The sequence below is a fragment of the Camelus bactrianus genome, chromosome 14, assembly GCF_048773025.1.
Source record: "Camelus bactrianus isolate YW-2024 breed Bactrian camel chromosome 14, ASM4877302v1, whole genome shotgun sequence".
Lineage (NCBI taxonomy): Eukaryota > Metazoa > Chordata > Mammalia > Artiodactyla > Camelidae > Camelus > Camelus bactrianus.
In genome coordinates, this window is record NC_133552.1 from 39666348 (window position 1) to 39682940 (window position 16593).

General features: G+C 32.9%; 1 protein-coding gene across 1 annotated transcript in view; it reads right to left on the minus strand.

Annotated features, from left to right (window-relative positions):
* Positions 1-410: 410 nt before the first annotated feature.
* Positions 411-16593, minus strand: part of KLHL1 (kelch like family member 1) — a 329276-nt gene continuing 313093 nt past the window's right edge. Inside the window, exons 10-11 of the mRNA XM_010973559.3 lie at positions 10419-10590; positions 411-1807 (exon numbers count right to left, since the gene is read on the minus strand). Coding sequence (XP_010971861.1) covers positions 1748-1807; positions 10419-10590 — 232 coding nt within the window. The 3' untranslated portion in view covers positions 411-1747. The remainder of the gene's footprint in view (positions 1808-10418; positions 10591-16593) is intronic.

The window sequence follows — 16593 nt, forward strand, 5'->3', positions numbered from 1 at the left end:
GGAGAAAATATGTGGGAAAAGAAATTGAATCTACTTAACAATATTATACTGTCTGTATAGTTCGAAATGTTTAAGATGATAAATCTCGTGCTCTGCATCTTTTAACTACAATTAAAAATAATTGATACTTACTTAACATTTTATATTTATAATTACATCACTTTTTCTGAAATAAAATGGGACTACTGAATTTGATCACGTGTACATATTGGGAAACCAGATTTCCTAATATTTCCTTGACACAAACTATCAATATTTTCCTTGGTTATTAGATTTCATCCATGCTTCCACCACCTAACAATAAAACTCAATTCCATGCTTTACAATGACTCAGAAAGAAGAACTTTCTTGCCTTTTCTAGCTCCTGCACAGTTATCAGCATTCACTATGGGACTGGGATTTGCGTTTTCTAAGTACTATTGCTAACTGTCTCAAGTGAGTGAATACAAAAGGAAACAACAATTAAAGATTGCATTTGGTTGTCAGCATAGTATTTAGGAAGAAATAAGCAAATGTTTTGATGGAAATATACACTTTTTGATTTTTGAAAAGTCAAGCAATAAAACTTGCTTATTTCTCCAGTATATCTTGTTAATTTTTTACTCAGATTTGAACTAAAATTTATGGAAAAAAGATACACTGATAAAAGCAAATGTTCTATTATTTATTCACTGTATTTAAAATTTACATGAATCTATTAAGGGCACTGTGTAATGTTTCCACTTTATGCTTTAAACAGTTACAAACATTTGGCATAAAATAATGTGCATATCAATGTAACAAGTTCGAAATGTGGGGAATGAGTACCTGAAGCCTACCTTCCTTCTAACAATGATCATTAACACTCCACATGAATGGGTCATAGATTTCTCTCTCAAAATTCTAAGATATTTTTCATGAACAAAATTCTAAAGGACTTCAACATGCAATGGATATATATTTAACATTCAGAATAACTAGCTCCCATGCTTACACTGAACTCATATGGCAAAAGCCTGTAATTGTACTGATTCTTTGGTTCAGTGTGTTCAAAAGCAAAGCAATGTGGCAAGCCTAATGAAAACCATCTTTTGTGTTTGCCAGCTTCAAATTGCTAATACAGTTGCATTAAAATTCAACCATCCTCTCGGAAGATATATGTAGCTTTGATAAGCAGGACAGTTTGTTTTCTGAATGCAAGAGACAAGCATGAATCTGTTTCTCTAATTGTCCTGGTAGTTAAGGAAAATGAGGAGGAAGCATGTTTATTTTAATAAAATGTCATTCTGCCTCCTGGTATGACCACATCTGATTAGGAAAATAGTAAATCAATCAGATTCTGTCAGGTGAAACATCATGTCTTCTATTCTTGGCAACCTCTTGGCTATTGCCACAGACTGTTAAACAATTGAATGTGTTGTAGTTATGAAATTATCCATGTCACGAATCTCGGGCTCTCCTTTTAATTACTCAAGACAAACTAAGACTTTGGTAACTCTAGTCACTGTATGCTACAATACCAAACAAATTACCAATAATCAACCATCCCTGAACTAACTAATACATGGCCAGATAATGTTCCCAAAGCAGTTTGATGTTTTCTTGTTTCCCATAATTCCATTTGACCTTCTACCTCTTTTGACATCAGTGGGTAAATCTGCCAAAATCCTTGTTCTTCAAGAGTTTTCATCTCAGGAAGTTCTCATTCTTGCCCTCTGATATAAAAATAACCACTCCAGCAATTAAAATCTCTTCAAATAAAAATAAGTCAAGGTTGCTTGATGACTACCACACAGGCACCTGCCCTTCCGATATTCAAGGATGCCATCTGTCGAAAAGATGAAACACAGTTTGAGAAAAATTTTATTATCATAGAAAAATACACAAATTAGAGTATATTTGAAACACTCATATGCACAAAACTCATCTATAAAAGTGCTTATCTTTTCCCAATTTAGGCGCAAGCAGTACAATAAAAATGGAAACCATGAAAATGGCGTTTACAAAAACAGCAATAATTTGTACATATACTAAAAATTTTAAAATCTGCAATCATTTATGGAATTTTTAATAAAAGTAATAAATTCTTTAATGATTTTTAGTGAAATAAAGGCTACTATAGAAAAATTTCCAGCAAAGATTTATTCTGGAGCATAAATGGGTGCATTGGTGGCATTTCACAGTGAGAGCTGGAATGTGTTTTAGATGAAATAGCCATCACACTCATTGAAGTCACTGTGAAGTTATTTCCCCAGACATTATACTGAATTAAATGTGTCATTCATTCACTGTAAACAGAGACATACAATGATGCAACTTCAATATTTTGTCATTAATAGGCTATAATTATAATTGCTACAGGGCCTATCTTAAAAAAATTCCACATTATGACTGTCATTGAAATGAGAACAGAGGTATTTTTAATAATCCTGAATATGAAATTGGCTAGAAATATATTAAAAACAATAATTTTACAGAGTTTGTAGTGAAAATTTATTCCATGGAGGTAAGCCAAGATTTTAATAATTCGAGCTTTTTGATATCAATGATTTTTATTACAGTTTTCTAAGACTAATTTATGCACATAATAATATCAGGGTAGACTAGAAATTACAGGATATTATTTCAAACTGTAAAGAAAGTGAATAAAATGTAAGAAACAAAATAGCTAAAAGCAAAATAACTTCAGATCACATGCATTATCTTACTGATTGAGAAAAGACATGGTCTCACTCTCCAAATATGAAAATTACCACCATTATCTCATTATCTGTTAGTTCTTTTAAGTGTGGTTATTGTTACCTGCCATCCCTTTGCAAGTTAAAAAAACCCATATGATTTTATTTTTATTCCTTTCATTTAATATATTATTTTTTTAAAGAGCTGATTTACTGTAACATCTCCTGTCTTTCTCATAGAAAACTGCTCAAAATGACAGGTGGAAAGGGGCATGTGATATACTGGTAGCATATTGTGTTTAAGAATAATTTTCAAAGATCACCACAGTCACTTTCATAATCCCATCTATACGACAGGTGTGTGAATGGAGTGTCAAGAGACAATATGTCAATTCGATAACATCAATGTCTACAAACTGAAATATTTCTGACTCCAAAATGCACACACTTTCCATTGTCTCTCTTTTAGTTTCCAATGATTTTGAAGCATTGTTTCACATCAGAGTTATCTAAGGAACTTTTACAAAGTATGTGTGTTCAAGCCCAACCATTCAATAGAAATTGGATGAATCTTGGGTAGTTGTATTTTTGAAATACTTCCCCAAAACACTGATGTTCATTCAATACTGAAAAATACTACGCATTGTTTCTAGATGAAATGTAGTGTGAATACTTTCACTTTATATCTCCATCTATATCTCTATAAATGCTTATATGTGTGTTTGAAAAAGAATCTCTGCTCTTTTTTCCAAAAATATACTATTCCTTTTGTATTTCTGGTTTTTTTTTTCAGTTGAAATATAGTTGATTTATGATACTGTGTTAGTTTCATGTGTATAACAAAGCAATTCAGTTATATATATATATGTATATATACTCCTTTTTTCAATTATTTTTCATTACAGGTTATTACAAGATATTGAATATAGTTTCTTGGGATCCACAGTAAATCCTTGTTGTTTATCTATTTTATACATGGTGATGTGTATCTGTTAATCTCATACTCTTAATTTATCTCTCCACTTCCTCCTCCTTGGTAATCATACATTTGTTTTCTGTGTCTGTGAGTCTTATTCTGTTTTGTAAATAAGTATATTTATATTATCTTTTAGACTCCACATATTAAGTTATATCATGTAATATTTGTCTTTCTTTTTTTTGACTTGCTTCACATTGTATGGTAATTGCCAGGTCCATCATGTTGCTGCAATTGGTATTATTTTATTCTTTTTATGGCTTAGTAATATTCTGTAGTTTGTGTGTGTGTGTGTGTGTGTGTGTATTTTGTTTTTCAGTAAATGACACCACTTCCTACCCAGTTACTCAAGACAGAAAACTACAGCACATCCATGATCCTTAGCTCTACTTCTCTCAACTGGGCATCTGAATGATTATCAAGTCCTATAAGTATCTCTCCAACCAACTTAATTACACCCATTCTTACTGTCTTCAATCTTGTTCAGGCTAGAGTTCTACCTTGAGTGTGAAGAGGAGCAGAATATGCCACTCTAAGACATGCTATTTTGGCATATTGATTATTTTGAATTAAAGGTACTCAGGAGACACGGGATGCAGGAGAGACACAATGACCCTCCTTTGACCCCTTAGAGCAGGGGATAAATCTCCCATGTGAAATGATGCCCTCCTCTCTCCACCAGAGGGTGGAAAGCATCCTGACCACAAGAGACAGGGAATTTAAGGCCAAGAAGGCTGTGCAAACTTTGTTAGTTTTTCACCAATTTACTACCTCAAGTCCAAAACACTGTGTCTTGTTTATTCTTCCTGGATTTCTTGTTTCTTCGTTTATTTATTTATTTATTTATTTACAGTTTACTCTCTCTTTTTTTTAACTTTTTTTATTGAGTTATAGTCATTTTATCATGTTGTGTCAAATTCCAGTGTAGAACGCAATTTTTCAGTTATACATGAACATACATATATTCATGTCACATTTTTTTTCACTGTGAGCTACAAGATCTTGTATATATTTCCTTGTGCTATACAGTATAATCTTGTTTATCTATTCTGCATATGCCTGTCATTATCTACAAATTTTAAAATCGCAGTCTGTCCCTTCTCACCCACATCCCCCTTGGCAACCACAATTTTGTATTCTATGTCTATGACTGTTTCTGTTTTGTATTTGTGTTCTTTTATTTCTTTTTTTAGATTCCTCTTATGAGCAATCTCATATGGTATTTTTATTTCTCTTTCTGGCTTACTCCACTTAGAATGACATTCTCCAGGGACATCCATGTTGCTGCAAATGGTGTTATGTTGTCATTTTTTATGGCTGAATAGTATTCCATTGTATAAATATATCACATCTTCTTTATCCAGTCATCTGTTGATGGACATTTAGGCTGGCTCCATGTCTTGGCTATTGTAAATAGTTCTGCTATGAACACTGGGGTGAAGGTGTCTTTTTGAAGCAAGGTTCCTTCTGGATATATGCCCAGAAGTGGGATTCCTGGGTCATATGGTAAGTCTATTCCTAGTCTTTTGAGGAATTTCCATACTGTTTCCACAGTGGCTGCACCAAACTGCATTCTCACCAGCAGTGAAGGAGGGTTCCCTTTTCTCCACAGCTTCTCCAGTATTTGTCATTTGTGGATTTTTGAATGATGGCCATTCTGACTGGTGTGAGGTGATACCTCATTGTAGTTTTGATTTGCATTTCTCTGATAATTAGCATTTTTTCATGTGCCTATTGATCATTTGTATTTCTTCCTTGAAGAATTCCTTGTTTAGGTCTTCTGCCCATTTTTGGATTGCATTCTTTTTTTTTTATTATTATGTTGTATGAACTGCATATATATTCTGGAGATCAAGCCTTTGTCAGTTTCATCATTTGCAAAAATTTTCTTCCATTCTGTAGGTTGTCGTTATGTTTTACTTATGGTTTCCTTTGCTGTGCAGAAGCTTGTAAGTTTAATTAGGTCTCATTTGTTTATTCTTGCTTTTATTTCTATTGCTTGAGTAGACTGCCCTAGGAGAACATTTCTGAGATGTATGTCAGATAATGTTTTACCTATGTTTTCTTCTAGAAGGTTTATTGTATCTTGTCTTTTGTTTAAGTCTTTGATCTATTTTGAGTTTATTTTTGTATATGGTGTAAGGGAGTGTTCTAACTTCATTTATTTACATGCTGCTGTCCAGTTTTCCCAACACCATTTGCTGAAGAGACTGTCTTGATTACATTGTATATTCTTGCCTCCTACACTTGATCTTAGCCAAAAGGCAGAGAAGTGATATATTCTTGCCTCCTTTGTCGAAGTTTAGTTGACCAAAAGTTTGTGGGTTCATTTCTGGGCTCTCTATTCTGTTGCATTGGTCTATATGTCTGTTTTTGTACCAATACCATGCTGTCTTGATGACTGTAGCTCTATTGTCTGAAGGCTGGGAGAATTATTCCTCCAGCCTCTTTCTTTTTCTTCAGTAATGCTTTGGCAATTCTAGGTCTTTTGTGGTTTCATATACATTTTATTATGATTTGTTCCAGTTCTGTGAAATATGGCCTGGGTAATTTGATAGGGATTGCATTCAATCTGTAGATTACATTGGGCAGTATGACCTTTTTAACAATATTGATTCTTCCAATCCAGGAGCATGGGCTATCTTTCCATTTTTTTAAGTCTTCTTTAATTTCCTTCATCAGTGGTTTATAGTTTTCCATGTATAAGTCTTTCATCCCCTTGATTAGATTTATTCCTAGGCATTTTATTATTTTGGGTGCTATTTTAAAGGGGATTGTTTCTTTACTTTCTTTTTCTGTTGATTCCTCGTTAGTGTAAAGTAATGTAAATGATTTTTTAACGTTAATCTTGTAACATGCTACCTTGCTGAATTCTTTGATTAGTTTTAGTAGTTTTGTGTGGACCTTTTAGGGTTTTCTATATATAGTGACACTTTTACTCTTCTTTTCCAATTTGGATTCCTTTTATTTCTTTTTATTGCCTGATTGCTGTGGCTAGGACTTCCAAGACTATATTGAATAGGAGTGGTGAGAGTGGGCATCCTTGTCTTGTCCCAGATTTTAGTTGGAAGCTTTTGAGTTTTTCACTGTTGAGTATTATGCTGGCTGTAGGTTTGTCTTTCTTTAAAAATATAAATGCTTTCTGCTTTGGTCACTTCTTCGAGTCTCATATATTTATGAGATTTCCATACATACAAAATTAAATTTGTTTTTCTCCTGTGAATCTGTTTTACATCAATTTAATTATTAGATCAGCTGAAGAAGCTAGAAAGGAAAAAGGAAAAATTTTCCACCCCTAATGTGGATTAGTAAAATATGTTCTAATAAACTTCTGACTCTGGTCTTGTTTTCTCCTAATCTTTTTTCACATCCCATCAAGTGCAACCATTTAAAAACACAATTCTGGTTATTTACTTACCTTGCTTAAAATCCTTCATTAATTCTCCGTTAGGTTTATAGTAAAGCCAAGATTTTATAACATGGTTTCTGGCCCTGTATTATATAGACCTGATTTATCTCTTCAAGCTCATTGCTCACCACTTTATTTCTTGCCCAATGAAACATCACATCTGTTATCCTTTCTGCAGCTCTTTAAAACTTCTTTTCCTTAAACCAAACCACTCACACATTTTTATCTGTTTAACTCCTACCCATTTGCCATGCCTTATTCTACACTTCAGTTCCTGATGGAAGATTTCTCAACCCAACGTAAGTTCTATCATGTGTTAAGTATTTCTCTCCCCAGAATTTATGATTCTATTTTAAGCATTTGATATAGTCTACATTTTAAATATTTTAGAAGGCTTTTCCCCTTTTCCCCTTTGGTCTTACTTTACCTTATTTAATATATATATTTTAATAATCTGCCCTGTTCTCTCTCCAGGGTTATACCTTTCAGCCTGAGTATGACAACCTAGAAAAGTTGGCCATGAAATCAATTAGAAAAAAGCAACTGAGGATGTAGCTATCTTGCAGGGCTTCCCTGGAACTCATGCTAAGTATTTTATGTATATCTATTGTGTGCAAATAAATTAAATCCATGCACAACAGAGTAAACTGAGTTTCAACAGTAATTCAAAGTTTATCTAGGAAGCATTCCTATATCTCCCACCCCAGGCCAGCAACTATGTCAGTCTTTGGAGATGTGACAGTCAATGACACACTATATTTGTTTCTTCACTGCTGCAGATGGACACAGCATGGCAGCACCCTGACAATGTGCCAAGGACACATGAAGAGGGGATTTTGCCCAGGCTAGGGGAAAGGTAATAAAACTTTCCTTTTTATGTCCTGAAGCACACATATTATTTTTTCAAATAAAATTCAAGAAATAAACCCAAAGTAAAATGACAGTCAAATTTACTTAAAACACAAATGCACACACACACACACACACATACACACACACAAAATACAAACATGCTTGCACACAAGCAGGTGTGTGTTATCCATAAAACCATGTAAGATGTGATTCTAGCAAATGCTCCCTAATCTATTTCCAGTATTTCCAATTCTAGCTAGCTTGGGGTGTTCTCCAAATATACATCATTGGATATTTTAACATAGTTTGCTTGTTTATTATAATGCTTAGCCCTTTGGACATGCCAATGATAAATGGAAAAACGAACTGATTTTGCCAATTTATGCAGTAAATGGAGGGAAAGGGCAGGCGTTATCTAGCAAATACAGGAATTTTCTCTAGGGCCTGGAATCCTGAAAATTTTCAAAGGGATTCTGCGTGGGTTTGCTGATGGTCCCTTGAGAGTCTTAATAATATAAATAATGGAAAGATATGGATGTAAAATATTAAAGTAATTTAATAGCTTTAAAATTAATGTTTATTGTACTAAAATAAAGTTGTTATAAAACATTTTAAATACCACTTTGCTGTTTGTAAAATACTACATGACCCAAAAGAGTGTAATGAAATACAGAGGAGGGAAAATGGTTTTTAGGAGGCTTTTACCTGTAATTACTACATACATTGTTTTGATTTCAATTTTAAAGGAATGATAAGTATAATGGCTCATTACTATAAATATGTAATGAATATATTATATATCATTTATGTGCCCATAAACTTCTTTTATTTAATGTTCATTTGTAAAAGTAGTACATTTAATATATATTTCATTGAAGTCATACATTTCTTAGCAAATCGATAATCATTAATTTGTGCTGTGTTTCCTTTGTAAACACTAGAGACTCAGAAAGGTAAGAAGTTAAACTATATCCTCTAAAATTTCAATGCAATAATTATAGCTTATTTTATATTTGCTGCTCTTTGGATAAGGCATGATTCTCTCACAGTTAAAGTAAAACATGGAAAATCACAAGACTTAGTTCTGAACATACTTCATGTTTTTTCCTCCATTCTACCTTTGTTCTTCCTCCTCAGCCAAATTCATTTATCTTCATTGGAATCAAAGAACTTTCCCTTAGGGAAGAGTAAGATTTGTAAGGCAGGTACCTTATCCTGGACATTAGGAATTTGGTTTCATACTTTAAAGTCAATCTATTTAATATAGTGGCTGAACACATTTCATCAAACCCATCACAATCAAAGAAGTTATGTCTATTTAAAAGTAAGAAATGAGGGAGAGTATAGCTCAGTGGTAGAGTGCCTGTCTGTCAACAAAATTTTAAAAATAAGTGAATAAAAATAAATTTTAAAAATAATAGTAAAATAAAAGTAAGAATCTTTAAAAGGAATTTGCTTCAATCAATGTTCATGTGCCTCAGATAAATTTTAGTCAATTTCTATGACTAAAACTAGAGCCCTCTCCACACAAAGGAGTATGTGGAAGTGGGGGTATTATTCTGTTTCAACTAAATTAGACTTGGAAATTTAACTACATCTGTTGATGGAAAGGGTTTGTTTGTTTGTTTAAATAGTATCTTTTAAGTTTCTGATAAAATATAGAAATAAGGAATATTGAGAGATTTGGAAAAAAAAGAAGGAAACCAGGGAGAAATTGACTATAAGGACACAAATCTGAAAATATATTCATTCCCTTCATCAAGAGCAAGGTATAGTAGGTAAACAGCATATGATGTTTTCCACCATAATTAAGCTGCCCCACCCGCGTCTTTCCCCAGCACTCACACACATCCCAACACAAATCCTCTGGTTTTGTGACCAGATTGGGAGCTGCTCTACTCTGGCAGGATGCTGAGTCTCTAACTGCACTATATATTCTAGGAATAATTTAAGATCAGCCAATTACTTCACTCTATCTTCATGGCCAGAGTGTTTGTACAGTAGTGAACGCTTTATACGAGGGACCATTCATAGCCCTTTTTTTTTTTTTTTTTGACTCAAAGTACCAATAGACCTAACAAAGATAGTCAAGCAAAAGTGGAAGGCAGAAAGTGGATTTCTTCAGTCTTCCATCCTCTTATTTCTGTTATCTTTAAAGCCAAATATTTTTAAGTCAGGGTTTTGTGAATGAACATATTCTACTTTAATTTCTTGTTTCAGCTAATTAAAATTCAGTTCTTGTCCCTTGTTATTACTTATGATAAAGTGGAAATCCCACTAAAGAAAAATGCCACTTTTTAATATAAATTTTATTAAAATATAGGATACATAATAGGAAAGTACACAAAAACATGGGATTTAATGAACTTTTTACAAAATGAACATGAAAATGGACAAAATCAATCAGCTTGAATTCATAGTAATTTGACTAGATAGATAGCTATATGTACCCTTCTCTTCTAAAAAAAAAATAAATGAAATAAATTCTTATATGTGAAGGAAGTTCTGCTGGCATCAGTTTTACCTGTGTCCATTCATTAGTCTGTGGATCATAGGATTCCATAGTGTTGAGGTATGTCTGTCCATCGTAGCCACCAACGGCATATAATCTGTCACCAAGGAGACAGACTCCAACAGCATCTCTGGGCATACTCAAAGGAGCCACCATGGTCCATGTGTCTGTTTTGGGATCATATCTAAAATGTAAGGATAAGAGGACATAATATATTCTAATCACATTCAATTTTTACTGTATGAATGATGCTCTTTCAAAGCAAGCCATGAAAAAGAAAACAAGTTTTTTTTCCAAAAGTTCAATCACTTGAGGGGGTGAGTATAGCTCAGTGGTAGAGCACATACTTAGCAATCATGAGGTCCTGGGTTCAATCCCCAGCACCTCCGCTAAAAACAAAGAAACAAACTTCAATTTTTCAAGCAGGTGTTCAAGAGGCAATATCCAAATGTCTGGCTTTCTATAGATTAAGGTACTTAAAAAATATACCTAGACTCTTAATAAGATGGAGGCAGAGTCATTTGACAAAAATGAATACCATGGTTTCTTTCCACAAGAAAGTCAAATATGTAAATAACTATTTTCCACAGTAGAATGGGGTTCTTTAAAACAGATACAAGCAAAGTGCTATAGTAATACAATAGAAGTAATTGTTAAAAAGCTGGGAGAATTGTGGAATACTTCAGTCTCCTTTAGATCAGGTTTGAAAGTCTGTCTTAAATTTGTTAGAGAGAAATGAGAAATTTCTACAAAAGAACGCAAGTATTAATGAAAATACACTGCCAGCTTTTAGGAAAGCAGGTGAGCAGTGTGGTTGATTTCAAGAGTATAAGAAGGAATAGTGCCTAAAATGGTGGGTTTTGATCAAATTACAGATAGCTTGATGCTCAGAGTAAGAAGGTATTTTGTGCTTATTCAATATGAAAATAGGGAGCCTTTGAAACTTGGGGAAATAACTACAACATGAACAGAACTATATTTAAGTGACAGTTACTCAGGACTTATAGCAAGGGAGAGATTGGTAAATCAAGAGATGGAAGGGGTTGGGGGAAGGGATAAATTAGGAGTTCAGGATTAACAGATACATACCACTATATATAAAATAGATAAACAATAAGGACGTACTTTATAGCACAGGGAACTCTATTCAATTTCTTGTAATGATATGTAATGGAAAAGAATCTGAAAACATCTATATAATACATATATGCACACACACATATAAAACTGAATCACTTTGCTGTACACCTGAAACAAACATTGTAAATCAACTACACTTCAATTGAAAAAACAGATTGAAGAAGAATTATTATTATTGAATTTTAACTAAAATAATTAAATTTTCAGAAAGTCTGATTACCATACCTTACATACAGATATTTTACATGTTGCATGGCAAAAATTCAAAGCATTCCTTGGTGAGTGTGCTTTACTTCAGCTAAGAATGAATGATTAAACAACCCCTTTGCCTTTAATTTGCAACTTCAGGTTTGGATACAAAAACAAGACATCTAGTAAGAACCCAGTTAAGTAAATATAAAAGAAGACTGGATAAAACGTTTTTTTTTTTTTTTTTCACAAGCACAGCAAATATTTTCTGAGTCTTTTTACTCTAGGTTTATTTCTCACCAAGTGAAACGTTTAACCCACAGACTCCTAAAACCAAGAAAGAAACAAACATAAACAAGTCAAAGAACCCACCTATACTTTATCGAAAATGAAGAAGATTGTTACAAAATAAATGACTAGAGGTACCCCAGAGATCTGGAATTTATATTTCACACATAATATTTTACCCAAGACGTTACATGCATTTATAGATCATGATTGAAGGAGTTTTGACAGCCCAAATGATACATGTGAAATGAGAGATTGGTTGAATGCCTGTAAAACCAGGACCACCTTAAAGCATAGGCTGCCAAGCAAATAAAAAAGTAACTTTACATGGTGTAATTAACAAATGTGAAACATCACAACAGACACAGGTGTACATAGACACAAACACAAACACACAAAATATGCCACCCAAATCTTCTTTAAAATATTTAAATTTCCACCATGAACATTTTGAAATATGTAAACATATAAAAAAAGGACAAAAAAGGAAAGAGGAGAAAAGAAATGACACCACAAGGAATCAAATAGCAACATAAAAACAAAAATAAAACCAGGAATAACAAATGAATAGCTAAGAAGAAGTAGCTGTTCTAAATTAAATGTGACTTAAAAATATAACAAAATAAAGTGAGCAGAACTTACTTGGACCCCAATTCATAAACCACTATTAAAAGATGTTTAAGACATTTTGGAAATTTTGATTTTGGGAATCAGATTTTAATAAGAAACTATTGAAATTTTTATTAGTTGTAAGAATGACATTCTGATTACCTTGAAAAAGTAAAATCTTGTTCATTTTTCATTTTTTGTTTCTGGGGTGAATTCAGAAATATTTTGACCTAAAATGACGTGTTTAAGAATTTCTTTAAAGTATTTCAGAGGGAAAAAAGGCGGAGAAGGAGAATGAATGTAGCAAAGAAGATAATCTGGTGCTGGCTGCTGGATAACATGTACAGGGGAGTTTTTGTATTTGTTTACTTTTTCCTCAGGAAACTTTAAAAGGAATAATATATAAGACACCTTAATTTCAGTGAAAAGTGAATATTCTTAATTCGCTCTTCAATAGAAACCAGTCTGCCTTTTGTCACAATCACTTCACTTAAACAGCTTTTGCTGAAGTCATTTTTCAGTCCCCATTTAATTGTTCAGCTCTATAGAATTTTTTTTCAACTACTGTCTACAAAGCAGACTTTGTTTATCATTGCAAAAAAGGCAAAGGAACTGAGAAAACAGCCAACACTAGTGCACTAGGCAAAATAAATGCATTTCTGAAACCTGAAATTTTAAGTGAAATTCAGATAATGAAGAAATCTCATACATTCATATTCTAGGGGAAAATAAGAAAATGCTACTATGTCCTGTATTTAGGCACACCTTTAGAAATAATATCCTACATTTAGAAACAGAGATCATTCTCTTCATATTTTACAAAATTCCTGAAGAGAATTTTAAAAAATCTAGTGCATTCTGCTAGAAAATCCAAATCTTTGAAATAGGCATACCTGTTTTCAGCAGTAGGGAACATATTTCATGTGCTTAATAACAGTCTTTCAATTCATACCTGGCAATGGTGATAATATTTAAACATATATACTATGAGAAAAGAAAACCCAAACAAAACAAAATAAACCAAAACTGACTCCAAATCCCACCCCATTCCCCAACACACACTCTATCCCAGATATTCAGGAAGTATCCAGAGAAATTAAAAATTATCCAGTAATATTTATCCTTGTTTGGATATTAATGAATGAATCTAAGTTGATTTTTCTGTATTTAGAACTCCATGGATTCACATCTCAACCTGGGGATACACATAATTGTTACCCCCTCCAATGAAATAAACAGCCTTTGTTCAGCTGACAAGAGGAGCCACAGATGTATAAGCATTTTCCAAACTATTACTACCAGGGAACTCTATCACTGTCAGTTCACATTTTGAGAAAATTTTGTTCTAAGCATTATTTTTTGCCCCAGGTTGCCAGTTTATTAAAAAAAAAAAAAAAAAGAAGAAGAAGAAAAAGCAGATGGGGAGGTGTTGTCTTTTCGTATTTAGGCTGTCTGCCTTTCCTACACCTCACCTTGGCCTTCATGGTCAGAATGTGAGCTCTAAAGTTTATAGCTTTCAGGCAAGAGACGCGCCAAGATACAGTGGCTAAAATTGGCTGTAAAATGAAAACTTGCTAAAGGCATACGATAGTCACAGAACAAAAGTTAGTTTCTGATTGAAAATCCTCATTGAAGTTTTGGAGGTACCATTCATTTTTCAAGCATTGTTATTTCTGTAATTTGCAGATCAAAATGTATCTTAAAATATTTAAAGGGAAATATAACTAGATTTCTGCTCCCCTTTTCAATATTCTTTGCTTTTTTAATACAGGAATGTTTTAAAGAGTTAATTTGTTTTCCACTTTTCAATGAAGGTGGATGGAAAATTCCATTTTGACTTAGGTCGTGTTCGCTTCTACCTACTCTTCAAGGTTGAAGGGAGGAGAAAAGAGTTGTTAAAAGAACCAGAGAAAGTTAGGACCAGCTAAGCAAGTCTGTGACTCCTCTCAAATGTAGTTTCCTCATCAGAGCTTTGAAAACTATTTAAACCATTGTCAACCAACAGAACATGGAGCATACCCAGAAGATCTGAATGCTAAATTCAGATCTAAATTCACTTTTAAAATAAATACCTCAAAACAGTTCAAAACTAAGGAGAAATAGATTCTTTATGTCATCACTTTCTCTATAACACTTTTTCTATAACAGAAACTACTCCAAGTGCTGTGAGCCCAGATTGTGTCTCAGTGAAGTAAAGAGAAAGAAAAATGCCATATGGTATCACTTATATGTGGAACCAAAAAAAAGGGGACACAAATTAACTTACTACAAAACGGAAACAGACTCACAGACATAGAGAACAAACCTATGGTTACCAGGAGATAAAGGGGGTGGGAAAGGATAAATTGAGAGTTTGAAAATTGCACCTCTTGGGGAGTGATGGAAATGTTAGCTATCATGATTGTGGTGGTGGTTTCATGGGTGCATATATCTATCAAAATTCATCAAATTGTATATCTGAAATATGCGTAGTTTATTGTACTGGATTCATACCACAATAAAGGTGTTTAAAAAAAAAACTGTGTCTTTTCAAATAGCTCTCTCATCATGAAAATGAATTTTACCAGGGTTGATATTCTTCCACCTACATAAGACATCGTAGGTTTCATCTTTTCATCTACATCTACCTTCCACAGAATTGTTTTCCTTCGTTCAAAGCATGCAGATGAATTACCATGATGCCAGCCTTCCAGGCAGAATATCTGAGAACAATAGATTATTCTCTCATTCTGTGTGTCCAGCTGACCACCTCAAAGACAACACTTGACTCATTAGCCATTGAGGCAGATACCGAATGGCAAATATAGGCTATAATGACTATCATATCAGTCAGCAGTCATTGCATCTACATATAAAACATGGCCCCTACCTACACAGGCTATCATAGAATCTCTGTCTTTTGTATATATGTCTACCAGAAACTTGAACACAATTTATTATCAAATACATAACAGATTATGCATGCACAAAAATAGAAAAACAGTGACAACAAGCTGGTTAGTCTTTTCCTGCTACATTCATTTGGTTGGTTCTAACAATGAGATCTTAAAAAGAAGAAAAATATGGTATCTTACTAGAAAATGCAAAAGCTCCTTATCTAACATTTTAATTTTAAACAATTCAAACAATTATATTTTTGTAGAAAATTTAGGATCTTACATATATCAAAAACATGAATTAATGTAGGGATAGACTACATAAAGCCAAAGAGAAGCATCCATAGTTTAAATAAAAAGTCAGTCTCTCCCTTATCATCTCTCTTCAGTGTTTAGAAATTCTTGGATTACGTCTAAACCACAGGGATGAAATGAGAAATTAAGAGAAATGAAAGAATCTAAAATTCCATTTTTGCCTTATATATTAATCTTTATGACAATTTAAAAGTATTTAAGTGAAAAATGTATTTATCCCTGTCTGACAGCAAATCTTCACTTAAATGATTTCATTTTTAACAAAGATCTAAAGATGATAAAAATAGAGTCATATCTTGATAGTAGTAGGTTAAACATTATTGTTAGTATTTAACTATTATTTTAGATGATTTTTTCTGTTATGAATGGGGTAGATTTTGGTAGACTTTGAACAAAAGTTGTCTATTGTTCTATTGTAAGTAGTATATGAAAAATTATGATAGTTGTTAATAGAGTTTGGGTAATGAGATATAGTAAAAGAATTTTTAACTAATATATGAATAGTTGCTTAATACTTTAAGCTTCACCAAAAATTTTCTGTCTTGAAAATTAAATATATGCCTACAATCTACATAAATCAGTAATACTCAGCCTATGATGCAAATAGAGAAATAACAAATCAAAATTTATCTATCTTTCCATTAGTCCATCCAAATATTCACCAATCCCTTTTAAAAATCTATCTGTCTGTCTGTCTATCTATCTATCTATCTATCTATCTATCTATCTACCTATCATCGTCAATCCATCTATCTCGCTCCGTAATATCT